We start from the raw sequence: 16,779 nt of genomic DNA, 5'->3' as shown, positions 1-16,779 counted from the left end.
AACTTGAAATATCATATCGACATTCATTAGAACTCATCATTTGATTAAAATATTATTTCTCAATCAGAAATAAATTGAATCAATAAAATAAAGCTAAATAGAACGACATATGAAACTTTACTCAACAAATTGCGAGCCTAGTTTATTTGAAACGGTAAGGTAATATCCTAACAAAATCTTTGCGACCAACAAAGCATGAAAACTAGATGCATTGAATATAAATAACCAATCAAAAGCAATAAAATGTCGGAAATTTCTTGAAAATCAAATGTAATATGCACACAATGGACCACTAAAAGTTGAAGTACAAGCATATAATGGTGCAAAGAGAAAAGAAGGGTAATTTCCTTGTCACCCTCAACACGAGTTGACTTCATTCATTCATTGTGATGAAATACAACATTCCTTCAACAGTTGTAGAAAAACTATCTAATTACTCAAATATTTTTACCATAAATACTACTTATATACATGGAGAGAGGAGAGCGAAAGAGAGAGGTGAGCGAGAGAGTCAACATGTATCTTTTGATACTATATATATACTAATTACATGCTAAAATATAGATACATAAAGAGAGGGTGAGAAAGAGAGTCAGTGTATCCCAGATACATACGAGTCACACTTGAATACAATGTATTTGAAATAAATTAAACAAAATTTGACTTGCATGTATCTGAGTGTGCCAGATACATGTCTCTGGTGAAGTAAATGTGGTACAAAAGGTAATTTCAAAAATTAAAATAAAGAAACATAATTAGTTCTTAACTAGTAAGATTTGTGTTGTTTGCTCATAATATTAATATGATCCAAATTTTCTTTGTGCAAATGGATAGTGGGTCCATAACCATAAATGAGAAGAACTAAGTAATTACCTACACTTATGTTGTGTTTTTCAAGAGTAAAATTGACTAATTTTTAAAGATAAATTTGATTATATTAATTTGATGTTTTAAAATAAAAATTTAGATATTCAAAAACTCTACAAAAAGTACCGTAAATTGCAAAAACAAATTCATATCAATATGGTGAAAAATTATATTTTAAAATGTTAATCAAAGTTTATATTGTTTGGCTCTAAAAAAAACGGTGACAAGTAAAAAGGAATAGATGGAGTATCACAAAGTATGCACTTTTGTCGAAATGTTGTATTGAAATACATATAATATATGTGTTATGTGTATATTTACTTGAATATTCGTGTTTACTCTACTCAACACACCCCAAATGTGTTTCTCCATTTATTGTTGAGGCTGGAGTTTGGTGACCTTTTCCTAATTCAAAAGAAATAATATGGACTACTAATAGCACAAGCAGATAAAAGTGCAGAGAAAAAAGAATGGTAATTTCCTTGCCACCGACAACACGACTTGACTTTATTCCTTCATTGTGATAATTACACAAACATTTCTCTTCATAAATATTAATTCATTCTATAGTTTGAAATAATTATATATTGTCTCACTAATTAATAATTTCGTACCAGATTATAAGTCAGATACACCCTCCTTCAGATATCAAGTTAGATACATGTATCAATAATACTAGATACATATATCTATGATATCAAATACATTCTAAAATATAGATACATACGGAGAAAAATGAGTGAGAGAGGAGAGAGGTGAGTGAGAGAGTCAACAATTATCTTTTGATACTAGATACATATATCTTTGACTCCTGATACATTTTGAAATACAGATACACAGGGAGAGAGGTGAGCGAGAGAGCAAAATCAAAAGGCGGATGAGCTAGATAGGAGAAAGGCGAGTGAGAGTGTCATTATATCTCAAATACATGCAAATCACACTTGGCTACTGTATATCTAGATACAGAAGATAATATCAAAAACTAAAATAGATAGACATATTTAGCAAGGCCGACTCAACAAGATTGGAGGCCTAAAGCGAAATTTAAGGGAGGGGGCCTAATATTTTATTTTTTCATCATATATACTTTTATTTAAAATCTATTTTTCTAGCTTTTTTAACTGCAAAATCATTAGTTATTGTTTTATAATCGATTTGTTTTAATATTTCCTTTTCATTTGATAATATAGCTTAATCCATTCAATCTCTCTTGAGACATTGTTGATCTTAAATAAAATTTAATCAATTTTAGTTTTGAAAAACTTTTTTTGGCTGAGGCAACAGTTAGAGAAACTGTTAACATAATTCTATAAGCAATATGTGTATTTAGAAAAGAATCAAGTCTTTGATTTGATTGTGCATTTTCATTAGATCACTATCTTCTACATGTACTATTTCTCTTAACACTTTCAATTCAAAAAATAAATCTAAATCATCAATAGCAGAATAACTATTATGTGTTAAAGTTCAAGGTTAAGACAATGTTTTTTAAATTCTCATCATCTAATGATCTCAATTTACCACTAAATAAGAAACATAAAATATTTTCATATGCTTCAATTGGTTCAAATCTATTTTGAAGTGAAAAAGATAGCATGATCTACTATATATATATATCTTAAGTAATCAACTCTAGTTTCAAGGGACTTTGTGATTTCGTTATCAATATTTTCATCAAATTATTTTTTACGAAATTCAGGTTCTATATTCACTTCATATGCAATTTCCTAAGTAGAAATCATAGCACTCATAGTACATATAAATTTTATTTTTTAAAAAAATAACATTCATAAGTAAAAAAATATATTTTAAAATGGGGCCCCAAGAGATTGCTTTACACTCTGTTTGGATCATTGTTATCCATTGTTTCATAATGTATTGTATTGTATTGTATTGTACTCTATTGTACTATATTGTATGGTAGATACAATGTTTGGCTAGACTGTATTGTTTGTTGTTGTTTAATAACATTTTAATTGTTTGGTTTGATTGTATCGTACTGTATTATAATTTATAAATTTACTAAAATATCCTTAATTATTCTAGGGCAGGAGATTTGACTAGAATTAAATAGTACTAAGGTAAAGGGTAAAATAGTATTATGAAATATTATATAAAGATATAATTGGAAAAAGAAATTAAGTAACAATGGGAACACACCAAATCGGTTATTCCATAAAATAGAGATTTTCATTGTTACGTAACAAAGAAATTTAACAATACAATACAATATATTTTAAGTAACAATCAAAACAAACATTGTAGGTATAGTAACGATACAATACAATACAATGGGTAACAATGATCCAAACAGAGTGTTAGTGGCCTAGGGGTTAAGACGGCCCTGACATTTAGACCCTAAACTAATGAGATTTGTCTTGTTTGCTCATAATAGTAATATGGTCCAATTTTTCTTTGTGCAGATGGATATTGGCCCATAACCATAAATGTGAAAGGTACTCATATATATTCAATTGTGATGGATTCAAATTGGTAAAAAATGTATGGCTAACATCCCATTGGATTTCTGGAGCTGAAACTTCTCAGAATAATTAATGCGTTGACTAGAGTAGACATTAAGAAATTTCCTAGTAATATTATTAGTTGTTTGGAATGCTCATAGAAGCTTTCATTTTTGAATTGGTACTTGTTTATTTCTTCTTTCCTCTATATAACTAATCTGTTCATCAATTGATCTCATCCATACACTAGACTATTAATCGAATCTATGGCATCATCTTCTTCTTTTGCGAGTAATTCACAGTACTGTCCTCAACGGAAGTACGATGTCTTTCTAAGTTTTAGAGGAGAAGATACTCGAAAAAATTTTACGAGTCACTTGTACCAAGATTTGGAAAATAAGGGAATATTCACCTTTCTAGATGATAAAAGGCTAGAGGATGGAGATTCCATCTCAGAAGAACTTGTGAAAGCTATAGAAGAGTCTCAAGTTGCAGTAATCATTTTCTCAAAGAATTATGCTACGTCAAGGTGGTGCTTGAATGAACTAGTGAAGATAATGGAATGCAAGGAGAAAAAAATTGGACACACAGTCATACCGGTCTTCTGTTATGTGGATCCATCACATGTTCGATACCAAAGTGAGAGCTTTGCAGAAGCATTTGCCAAACACGAATCGAGGTACAAGGATGATGTTGAGGGGATGCAGAAGGTGCAAGGATGGAGGAATGCCCTAGCTGCTGCCGCAAATCTAAAGGGATATGATATCCGTGACTGGTGAGTTGAAAACACATAAACTGAAAAGAAACCATATGTGTATTGCATTATGGGACAAACCTCAAAAAATGAGTCAAAACAGAATCTTAATTATAATTTTGCATATTTCCGAATTATATATTTATATCAGTAAGAAGGAAAACTATTCTGATTGATTTATGTTTATATAACTTATTCACGATTTATGTCTCAAATTGCTCTACTAATTTTTATTCCTGATTCTTTATCTGTATATATTAACAATATTCTTTTTTTATATATAGGATTGAATCAGACTTCATTCAGCATATTGTTAGCCAAGTTTCGTCCAAATTATGCAAGACTTCAGTATCTTATTTGCGAAATGTTGTGGGAATAGATACTCATTTAGAAAAAGTAAAATCCCTATTAGAAATGGAGATCAATGATGTTCGGATTGTTGGGATCTGGGGAATGGGTGGAGTTGGTAAAACGACAATAGCAAGGGCTATTTTTGATACAAACTCAAATCGATTTGATGGTGCTTGTTTCTTGCGGATATTAAGGAAAACAAGTGTGGAATGCATTCTTTGCAAAATATCCTTCTCTCAGAACTATTGAGGATACAAGGTAACCACGTGAATAATAAAGAGGACGGAAAGCACATGATAGCTCATAGACTTCGGTCTAAGAAGGTTTTAGTTGTGCTTGATGACATAGATCACAATGACCATTTGGATAACCTAGCTGGAGATCTTGATTGGTTTGGCAAAGGCAGTAGGATTATTGCAACAACTAGAGATAGACATTTGATGGGAAAGAATGATGTAGTATATAAAGTGACTGCACTACTTAAACATGATGCTATTAAATTGTTCCATCAATATGCTTTCAAAGAAGAAGTTCCAGGTGAATCTTTTGAGAAGCTCTCGTTGGAGGTCATTGATCATGCTAAAGGCCTTCCTTTAGCACTGAAAGTGTGGGGTTCTTTCTTACATAAGAGGGACATAATTGAGTGGAGAAGTGCTATAGAGCAAATGAAAATTAAATCCAAGTCAGAAATTGTTGAAAAACTTAAAATTAGCTACGATAGACTGGAGACCATACAACAAGACATATTTCTAGATATAGCATGCTTCTTACGAGGGGAGGGAAAAAAATACATCATGAAAATTCTTGAGAGTTGTTATTCTGGAGCAAATATTGAATTGAGTGTCCTAATTGACAAATCTCTTGTGTTCATCGACGACTATGATATGATTCAGATGCATGACTTAATACGAGATATGGGTAAATATATAGTGAATATGCAAAAGGATCCAGGTGAACGTAGCAGACTATGGGACATGAAGGATTTGGAAGAAGTGTTTGTCAACAATACAGTAAGTAGACTAAACAACACAATAATATTCAATTTCTAGTTTTCATTTATCAAAATTCATTTATGTTATGTTATCAAGCCACGAATTAGTCTAGTAGCAGCTTAATATGTTTAATCTAACTTTTATTCTTTGGATTAACCTGAAATTTGATCAATACTTCGTACAGAATAACTCAATTAATAATCTTTTTAGCTAATATTACCCAACTATTTATTTTGAGTAACATTTTGTAAATAAAAATTCTCAAATGGAAAAAATACAAGTAAGGAGGGGCAAAAAATACAAGCTAATTGTACAAAGCATTTCTCTTGAGCAACATATTTCTTGAGAAGGGCCTAACTAATATTGTACCCTATTTTTTTTTTAATGATTGCTTTTCAAGAACTTCAAGTGCAATTATAAATAATTCAAAACATTCCAAAAAAATTGCATGCAAGGAGTAAGAAAATAGAGATATTGATAAGCGTATTTTACATGACATCTGAAGTTATAATTTGTGGGTTGTGATCTTTTTATCAGGGGACAGTGGCAGTGGAAATAATCTGGAATATTTATATTCCAAAACTATGGTTAAGCAAAGAGGCAATGAAAAATATGAAAAGACTTAGGATATTACATATAACTGACTGTCACGGATGGTTCCAACGGAACCTCGATACAGATTATAGCTCCGGGAGTGATTCGGAAGACAATGTTTCCTATGATTCCAATTGCCATGATGGTTTCATTGAGTACCTGCCCAACAACTTGCGTTGGTTTACCTGGTATCGCTATCCTTGCAAGTCATTGCCAGAAAATTTTAAACCGCAAAGACTTGTTCATCTTCAACTCCAGGATAGTTTGTTGCATGAATTATGGACTAAAAGAAAGGTACAATTTTATTTGAAATACTTTTTATTTTTGCAGAATAACAAAACTCCCCTAAAATGTAGACATAAATTTGTGTTGTTTTCATTATGGTCTTTGTCATCATTTGTCCTCCCCACGAGTCTCGGGTTTGAGATCCACACCGCCACATGGCATTATTGAAATAATATATTTTAGTCAACTGTCAAGTTTAAGGTGTTTTAGTTATTCTACCTTTTATTTATAGTACTAGCTAATGACAACACTTTTACATAGTTTATGAACATGTATTTTCCATAAAAAAATAAAAACAATTTCTAATTTCCCACAAAATATTTTGTTGACTCTCATAATCTAAAGCAGTAAATTAAACAATTTCCTTGTGTGTTTTGAATAGATACTTTTGCCGTCTCTACGAAGGCTAGATCTCCGGTTCTCTAGAAGCTTGATGGCAACACCAGATTTCACCGGGATGCCAAATTTGGAGTATTTGGATTTGGGTGGATGCAAGAGTCTTAAAGAGGTTCACCATTCTCTGGGATGTTCCAGAAAACTCATCTCTTTAGAGTTGTATGGTTGTATAAACCTTGAGAGGTTTCCATGTGTAAACGTGGAATCTCTTGAAAAACTATATATAATGAGTTGCTGTAGTTTAGAGAAATTTCCAGAATTCCTTGGAAGACTGAAGTTGAAGTTAGACATTGGTGAGAGAGGAGGCTCCAAGATAAGTAGTGATTTGCCTACAGAGCTAGATTTGAGTAATTTCAAAAACCTTGTAGCTTTTCCAAGCAGCATTGGCATGTTGAAAAGCTTGGTGAAGTTATATCTATCGTATTGCTCTAAGTTTGAAAGCCTTTCAGAAGGGATAGGGGATTTAGAAAACTTGGAGGAGCTTCATGCCGACTATACTCTAATCTCACAACCTCCATCTTCCATTATCCGGCTGAACAAACTTAAATCATTGAGTTTTGCAAAAAAAAAAACAGGAGGAGGTCTCGTAGATGGAGTGTTCTTTGTTTTCCCTCACGTGAATGAAGGGTTACACTCATTGGAAAAGCTAGATCTCCGTTACTGCAATTTAACAGATGGAGGACTTCCGGAAGACATTGGATGTTTATCCTCATTGAAAGAGTTGCATCTCCAGGGAAATAATTTTGAGCATTTGCCTCTAAGCATAGCCCAACTTGGTTCTCTTCGATCCTTGGACTTATCAGAGTGCAGGAGGCTTAAAAAGTTTCTAGGTGTTAATGTGGCTGAAGGGTTACGCTCGTTGGAAAATCTGAATCTCAGTTCCTGCAATTTAAAAGAGGGAGTACTTCCCGAAGACATTGGATGCTTATCCTCTTTGAAAGAGTTGAATCTCCAGGGAAATAATTTTGAGTATTTGCCTCGAAGCATAGCCCAACTTGGTTCCCTTCGATCCTTGGATTTATCAGAGTGCAAGAGGCTTAAAGAGTTTCTAGGTGTTAATGTGGCTGAAGGGTTACGCTCGTTGGAAAATCTGAATCTCAGTTACTGCAATATAATAGATGGAGGACTTCCGGAAGACATTGGATGCTTATCCTCTTTGAAAGAGTTGAATCTCCAGGGAAATAATTTTGAGCATTTGCCTCGAAGCATAGCACAAGTTGGTGCTCTTCAAACCTTGCACTTATCAGATTGTCATATGGCTCTGAAAATTATTCCTAATTTACCACAGAGGGTGATATTCACGCCATTGCCATATGGCTCTGAAAAGTACAATGATTTGATTCCTATTACGTTTGCCCGTGCCATGTTTCAGAATATCTCTGATTCACATTCCTTGTCATTTAGAATGTCTACCATTAAGCATGCTGGGAATAAAATCCCTAGTTGGTTCCACCATCGGGGGACAGATAAAAGTGTATCAGTCTATTTGCCTGAAAATTGGTACACATGTGATAACTTCTTGGGATTTGTTGTATGTTATTATGACAGATTAGTTGAAACCACAGCTCACTTGATTCCCTTATGCAATCGGATGCCGTGGATGATCCAGAAGTTATCCGTAAGCAATCATTCAAAGTGCTATAAATCTTATCTTGATGAACGATCTACTATTCATTTATTCTTTGTACCTCTTGCTGGCGTATGGGATACATCTAAGGCAAATGGAAAAACACCAAATGACTATGGATTTATTGGTGTAACTTTTTCTGGACAAATTAAGAATTACGGATTTCATTTGTTGTATAAAGATGAACTAGAGCATGAGGCGTTGTTACAAATGAGGGGAGATAATGATGAACCAACAGAGCACTCCATTTGGACAAGGAGGAACAGATATGATGATAGTGAACACCATAATGAAGCCAGTTGCTCGTCTTCTAAGAAACAAAGGTCTGGTACTACTGTTGATGTGCCAGTTAATCCAGAAACTTTGCAGCTCTTTCCGACAAGTCCTGGATTTTCGCTTAAATAAAGGTATATATAACTCATGATTTGGTAGTGAAATTGTGTTCTCTCTCTCTTTTTATGTAATTCTCTCCTGTTAGCTACAAATTAAAGTGTTCTTCCATAACCAATACATTTTTATTTTCATTCTTAGTCACCAAATTAGTGCCAGAAAGTGCAGGCAACACTAACAGTCCAAGACTGGGAATCTAAGGGGTTAAGAAGGAACTTTGCATGTTGAATATGAAATGGTAAGTAATAAGAGATGTAATTGCATCTTTATTGATCCTCAAGTAAAGCAACCTTCTGGAAATGTGTGTTTGAGAATCCCCGAGCTATTTTAATTCTCCTTAAAGTTTTGAATTAATATTCGTTCGATGGATATTTTGTCTCTGAATTAAGTTTCTAAGTTCCAAGACGAAATGAATATAGAAATGTGTATTAGAACGGATCAATTGGGGGAGTTAATTGAATGGATGGAGTAATTGATCCCTTGATCATGTCTTTCTGCAGATGCATACCCAACCGATATCGAGATTTCACTGTGTTATCACTTGAAGGTGTTATAAGTTCATAGAGAAAATGCAAAGTGTTATTCCCAAAGGTAGGATCCATGACTTACTACTCGTTCAGTTTGATGCTCTTGCTAATTGTTATATTCGGGGAAATTGCTGCTTTAAAAACAAAAACTTTATGTGGGATGCGTCAGTTTAAATACTTCTGCATCAAACATTTTCATGTCGAAAGGTATTGATCATGCTCTAACTTTAGCTATACACTTTTGTAAGTATTGCTCTGTCAGATTGTTATATTAGCAGAAATCTCTTTTTAAATGTAAATATCTCTTTTGTTATGGCAGGTAAGTTGGGAATAAGATGAAACAATCAAAGATGCAGTACAGCTTGAGACGGTGGGGGAAGCTGGAGTGAAGTTGAGGTTCGTCTCCCTCGTGATCTCTTTCAGTTCTCTTGTAATTCTTTTGTAGGAAAATGTGAAATATTGTGGATTAGGAATACAAGATATTTTAGGCATAATACATATATTGGACCTTAAACTTGGCTTCAAATTTTAACTTTGACCTCCAACTTTCAAAGTGCACAAATAGACACTTTAACTATCCAACCTTTTAATAAATAAACACGCGTGTCTTACCTGGCAAAACGCGTGATGTGCACGCATTTTGCGCGAGTGAGAAGTAATTTTTGAGGCACACAACAGTAAAAAAATGCTGAAATGACAATTCTACCCTTAATTAATTTTATTTTATTTTTGGTTCTAAAATGGACGTGTAAAGTGTTTAATTAGTTGGCAGCCATTGAGTGGCTCACTAATACACGTGGAAGCGTTTGCATTTCATGCGCTTTGCTCCAAAAATCACGTGTTTATTTATTAAAAGGTTGGATAGTTAAAGTGTCTGTTTGCGCACTATGAAAGTTGGAGGTCAAAGTTAAAATTTGAAGCCAAGTTTAAGGTCAAATATATGTATTATCCCTACTTTTTATCTTACTGTCTGCTCTCTAGCTTATTGACTTGTGATCTTTATGAAAGTAATAAGTAGCATCTGTATCTCGATTACTTATATAAGTGGTTTGTAACAAGTTTCACTCTTTTGGTTTTTGATTACTTCTGCAGTACAAACTGGGACCATGGTACTTTTAGAACAACGCTGGTAACTCCGCCTGTGAAGGACACATGTTTCCTCTGTTTGTAACAGAACAACTAGTAATTTGTTGTTTCAGAATATCTCATCATTGCGGCGTGACATTTCTGCTTCAGTCACTAAGAGTGTTTACCACAAGGGGGAATATTGCAAGTTGGTTCCACCATTCGGGAATTGGTAGAATTAATTGTATCAGTCAATTTGCCTGATAATCGGTACGTTAGTTAAAACTTCTTGGGATGACCCAGGAACTTGCCTAATCTTACCATTCAGAATGTGATACAAAGTTCTCCAACCATTCAGATTTTGAAACAGAATTATCCGACCATTCAGAATGTGATACAGAATTATCCGACCATTCAGAATTTGATATAGAATTTACTATTAATATTTTCTTTGGTACCTTTTGCTGTCTCCGCTCTATAAAACAAAGGTCACATGTGAATCTGCAGCCACAAGATTAGGCATAGTATGTAGAGCTGTTCTTAATCGACTCCTCATTTGATCCGATCTCCAAGGGAGAAAGTTAGAGGGAAAACGTCTGTATGGAGCTATGTTGCGCGGACTCTTCATTTTTGAAGGCGAACCCGTCTCGACGCGACACTGGTGCGGGTGCGGGTGCGGGGTGCGTGTCGGATTCGGTCAATCCGATCCGGACACTTTGACCAGAGCCGAGAAAAAATTGGGAAAGGAGATCAGTTTCCGGCGACCTCTTTAGAGAGGCGGCGGAGCTGTAAGAAGCTTAGAAAAAGTAAAAAGAAGAAGAAAGAGGAGTTTTTTCTTCATTGAAAAAGTAAAGAGAAGAAGAAAGAGGAGGAGTTTTTTCTTGAAAAAGTAAAAGTAAAGTCTTTTCAACTTTTCAACTTTTCAACTTTTCAACTTTTCTTGAAAAAGAGAACTAAAGGCTAAGGGTTTCTCTAGATAAGTGTGTCCTTTTTTATTTATAAAATAAATTAATACTTTTAATGTTTATTATATTCTCTCTTTTCTTTAACAATTATACTCCTTTTATTTTGTATGTAATTATATCAAAATATGCAATTCATTATTAAATATATTTCATAAATATTTTTAATAATATTTTATTATATATATCCACTTATTTGATTATACTAGATATATTATTATTGTTGTTATTGATATAATTTATTTTTCGAGGTACGCTAAAATAATAAGCAATTATACCATGTATATATAATATATTACACCTTATATTATATATACCATGTATACCAATTAGCCGTATCCCCGCACCCGTATCCATACTCGGATTCGCACCCCCGAATCTTAAAATTTAAATTTTGCCGAATCCGACTCTCGGATTCGCATCCGTCTCGGATACCCGCACCCGAGTCCGAGCAACTTAGGTATGGAGTATGCCTGGAAATTTTTAAAGTTGCTAATGTAACATTAGATTAGGTCACACAAATCATCGTCTTTTGTTGTCACGAGATTGAGTAGCTCACAAGTTCTTATTATATATTTTATCTGACAAAAAATTATGTATATGAAGGTCTTGAATATCCTTGAAGTCGTGGATATTGTCAACAGAGAAGGGACTCATCGAGCTGCAACGATACAGTAAGGAGCGCACAACTCTCAGCATTTAATTACATTTAACTACTGAAATCTATGGAAATCAACCTCTAGTAATTCATGGTCGGGGTGCTTTTACAGCTGGTGGAGTATTTTGTTTTTCTAGTACCTCTAGTTTCAGATTTTGACTTTGTTTATGATTTTCCGAAAGGTATATAACTGCTGATCCACGGCTACAAAATTTACTAATAGTTCATTTTTAAGCCCTCTGATTGTTACATTTGGGGGAATCTCTGTGTTTTAACATTTAAATAGAAATATCTCTCTCTTATTATCGTAGGGAGTTGGGTAAAAGATGAAACAATTGACGTGAGACATTGGAGGAAGCTGGAGTACGAGGTCATAAAGTTGAGGTTTATTTCTCCCTCGTGATTTCTCTCAGCTCTCTTATACTTCTTTTAAAGAAAAATTTGAAACTTTGTGGATTAGGAATACAAATCTTTTTATCTTACTGTCTGTTGTCTAGCTTGTTGACTTCAAACTTTATGAATGAAATAAGTAACGTCTATGTTTTACTGTATGCAGTGCAAACTGGGAGTTTCACGTAACACTGCATATGAAGGGCACGTGTTTCCTCTGCCTGAGAAAGAGATTCACGAAAGAACTTGGGTATAAAATAATCTGTTCTCTTATATATTAGTAAAGGTGACACGACACCTTTCTTACACTAGAATACCACGTTTCGTTAAGAAATAAAATCACATATTAACATTTGCAAATGAGTTGCCTGTCAAAATCCCAATTGCAGATGAGCATTGGAAATATTAGTAAGTCACCTCACATCACAAAGCTAGCGAAGCAAAGGGAACTATTTGCAGGAATCAAACGTACACCCGGTGGTAGAGCAGCTATTCCACTGGAGTCGGAGTTGGAGTTGTGTGACATAATAGAGAATTAGAATCAGAGTTGTCAAAAGAGATGAGCATATATATCTTTTGCAATCAGAAACATTGAATTGATTGTATTTTCTCTTGTTTTTTAACTAGTTCTCGAACCCGTGTATTCTATGCTAATTAGTACAATTTTTTTAAAAATAATAGAGAAGGGAATGAAGAGATTGAGCAGATGTGAGAATTCCAAAAAATGACCAAGCAAAATAAGTCACATAATACAAAACAAAGTCCGACCAAGCCATGAACATAACTCAACCATTAGAAGCAGGACTTGGAAAAATATTTGAATAGGATGGGATATTTGTAAAAGTGGAATGGAATGGGTTCTAGGAAATGGATCCTCAACATCATTTTGGCTAGACAGATGGCTCCCAAACAATAGAACAATTAGGGATATGATTCATGGTCCTCGTTCTCTCAATAGGAATAGACATAAATAAAAATTGTTTTTACTGCAATATACCAGAAATCACAAAACTTATTTTTCTAGAATGCCCCAACGTAAGAAAGCTTTGGGAAAACATGGGAAACATTTACACCATTAACAAGTTCATCAACAACCCTGATAAGCATTGGTTGGACTTTCTAAAAGACCTTAGCATCACGATCAAAAAGCAATTACAATGGTGTGATGCTTTTCCTTTTTACATGTGGAATATTTGGTTGTCCAGAAATGATAACTATCTAACACAAAAAATAACATTCAAATGAATACTCCTTTTAACCATGCTATGGAGTTCATGTATTTAACTGGGAAAACTCAGAACGTGAACAAACCCAAAATTGTTCATGTACAATGGAAACCTCAAACCCCCATCCAATGGATACAAGTTGAATATTGATGGCTCATCTTATGGAAACCCAGGAAAGGGAGGAATTGGAGGAGTAATCAGAGACAAAGACGGCAACTGGATTGTTGGATATATGGGTGACATATATGACACAACGGCCACCAAAGCTAAAATTATGGCGCTACTAAAAGGCCTTGATATTGGTCTCTCAAATGGGTTAATGCCATTGTAAATCAATATGGACTCCATAGACGTCATTAATTTAATTGCAACTAACCACCCATCTTATATCAATATTTTGAATTATTGCGGGGCATTGCTTCACCAACTAGGGAACCCCTTCATCCAGCACAACTTTCGGGAAGAAAATCAAGTAGCAGACACATTAGCCAAAGAAGTATCTACGATGCAACAAGCAAACTCTTTTGTGCAATGGATAGTTTCACATTTGTTTGTACTTAGTAAGGTGGTAGCAGATAAACTAGGAACTCCTTTTGTTCGGTTGAAAAGGGCTCCAATAGATCCTCGAAATTGTAATAACGATGAAGCCTCCCCTGAAAATAGCTCTAGCAGACTAGCTGCCATTCCACTCCCTTGTAATAACGCATATTAGTTTCTATTAATATATTATCTCCATTTTACCAAAAAAAAAAAGTCACATAATACAAAATAAAGTCTGAAGATGAAAAATGCAAGAAATGAACAACAAAGAACAAAAGAGAACAAAAACTATTAGGAGCAAAACAAAGGTCTAAGAAACTAATATAAAAAGAATATATCTTTGTTGCCAAAAATGCGAAGAATACACCAAATATTGAGTATTTTAAAAAAGAAACATATAATAATTTGACAATGGTGCAAAGGCTAAAACTATTGAATTTATAGAAGGTAAAAGAATATGAAAAGTCCACAAGCTTAGGACTAAGGAGATTGCTTCAGTAAAGGTGTAGTTGAAATAATGCTCAGTTGGAGAGGCGACTTGAAAGACAGAGTCTGACATGAGTACTAGATATCCTTAGTTTTTCAAGGCTTCAAGTACTTTCTTTTACTTTATGTTTGAGGACGGACATAGTTTTTAGTGGTGGATAATGAAATGATCAGGAAGGTTATTTTTGAAATTTTGTAATATTACCATTTTACCCCTTCCGATAGTTGGCCCGAGTCATTTCTGATCAGTATGTGAAATTGGTTTCGAAATTTGAGTAATAGATTGCGATTTTTGAAAGTTTTGAGTTTTTAAAGGCTTAAGTTGTTAAAAAGTAGTTTTTGGTGTCAAATAGAGTTTAAGTCTCGGAGTGGAATTTCATCAATTCCATCAGTTCCGAAATGCAAAATTTGGTCAAGCAAAGTTGTTGGTTTCAAATTTGATGTTTTTTGTGGATTTGAGATTTTAAGTTGGAAAATTACGAAATTTTAGCCTTTGAGTTGACTTTGGTCAACATTCGGAGTTCAGATGCTTGAATCGGATTTTCACTAGTCCCATAGGATTTGGGTGATGATTATAGGCCTAGGAGAAGTCTTGGTTGATTTTTTAGAGGTTCCAAGCTTAGCTTGGATTTTTTAGACGTTATGTTAGTTTATTGCAATTTTCACATGTTTCGAGTCAAGGATACCTTGGATTCGTGTTTCGATGATTTTGTTGAGCCTGGAATGTTGAGTTTAGTTGGGTAGCATATCTAGTTTGTGTACTTAGGGTTCTGATTGTATTCTAAGGGTCCATTTGGAATATTTGTGTTGGCTGATGGTTTCTGGTGCTTGCAAACCTCGCGTTCGCGAAGGGTCTTCTCTCTCGCTAGGGTCGCGTTACCTAAGACCGATCGCATTTGCAAAGGGTCAGAGGTCTGACCCTCACTTTCGTGAAGGTTTTCTCACGTTCACGACCTTTGCATAAGTGAACGGCGGTTCACAAAAGTGAGGCTAGACATTCTTTCAGGGATCGTGTTAGCAATCTGATGGTTGCATTCGCGACGTTCGCGGAAGCGAATCATAAGTTTGCTTTTGCGAGACTTGAGAGGGTTTTTGGTCTAAAATTTTGGGGTTTTTCCTCATTTTCCATTTTGAGCTTTGAGGACTCAGTTAAGGCGATTCCAAGTGGGTTTTCAAGATAAATCATTTGGGTGATGAATTTTAATTTCCCTTCGGTATTATTCCATGATTATGGCAAGATTTTTCAACTTAAATTGCTATTTTGAATTCAAACCTTGGTTTTTTGTTTTTTATTAACTTGAACTTTTAAAAAAATGGTGATTATGAATTGAATACAACTCTGTTTTCGAAATGGCTTTCACCAATGGATTCCAAATGCTTTGAATGACATATTTATGTAAAAAAAATCCAGAATCAAATTTGATTTTCAAAATCAGGTTTTTGAGTCGATTTGGCCCATTTACTCAAACTGCTTGATATGGGTGTTGTTAGTTCTAGAATCTCATTATGAATACTTCGTTAACTAGATTGTGTTGGTTTGGATATCGTTCGGAAGGTAAAAGCTCAAGTTTTGAATTGATTTGTGATTGATTAAGGCAAGTAAACTTCTAAACCTTGCTAAAGCTTGTAGAATCTTGAACCCTCTTTCTTGTATGTGTTGGGGAGTAATGAGAATGAGGCGATGGGTAATTGCTCAAAAGGAATAATCTTAATGATAGAAATGAGGTTAATGAAAAAGGCAATGTATTGATAATGGTGTATTGTGTATTGTGTATTGTGAATTGCCTTGAGTGTTGATATTTATTCGGTAATTGATGTGATACTTTGATAGTATTGGTGTGGATGTGAATTGCTTGTGATTGTTATCTCTTCATTATTGTGTGAACATGCTTATTTGCATTGGTTCTGTAATACTGTTAGGAGATGTATTGTGTTGATGTTGAAGTCATTGCCAACGAGTGTTATTGATGCCGATGTCATTGCAGACGAGTGTTATTGATGCCGAGGTCATTGCCGGCTAATGTTATTGATGTAGAGGTCCTTTATGGCGAGTGTAATTGATGTCAAGGTCATTATCGACGAGTGTTATTGATGCTGAGGTATTTGCCAGTGAGAACATGGACTATGTGTGTTCCCCATTTGTCCTAATTGATAATTGTAATAGATAAACTTGATTTTTGAGATTGGTGACATTGACTATTCTAATT

General features: G+C 34.2%; 1 protein-coding gene across 1 annotated transcript; it reads left to right on the top strand.

The window, feature by feature from the left end:
• Window positions 1–3,519: 3,519 nt before the first annotated feature.
• On the top strand, window positions 3,520–13,027 carry LOC102594024 (TMV resistance protein N-like). The gene is given in 13 exon segments (XM_015311740.1): window positions 3,520–4,104; window positions 4,368–4,612; window positions 4,615–5,444; window positions 5,964–6,314; window positions 6,688–8,735; window positions 8,860–8,956; window positions 9,219–9,309; window positions 9,565–9,641; window positions 10,338–10,580; window positions 11,879–11,946; window positions 12,242–12,314; window positions 12,487–12,570; window positions 12,710–13,027. Coding segments are annotated over 5 exon segments (3,981 nt in total). The 5' UTR covers window positions 3,520–3,595; the 3' UTR covers window positions 8,734–8,735; window positions 8,860–8,956; window positions 9,219–9,309; window positions 9,565–9,641; window positions 10,338–10,580; window positions 11,879–11,946; window positions 12,242–12,314; window positions 12,487–12,570; window positions 12,710–13,027.
• Window positions 13,028–16,779: the final 3,752 nt, after the last annotated feature.

Source organism: Solanum tuberosum, unplaced genomic scaffold (genome assembly GCF_000226075.1).
Source record: "Solanum tuberosum cultivar DM 1-3 516 R44 unplaced genomic scaffold, SolTub_3.0 scf00171, whole genome shotgun sequence".
Taxonomy (NCBI): domain Eukaryota; kingdom Viridiplantae; phylum Streptophyta; class Magnoliopsida; order Solanales; family Solanaceae; genus Solanum; species Solanum tuberosum.
Note: the sequence above shows the minus strand (reverse complement) of the source record. Positions and strands in the feature narration are given on the sequence as shown.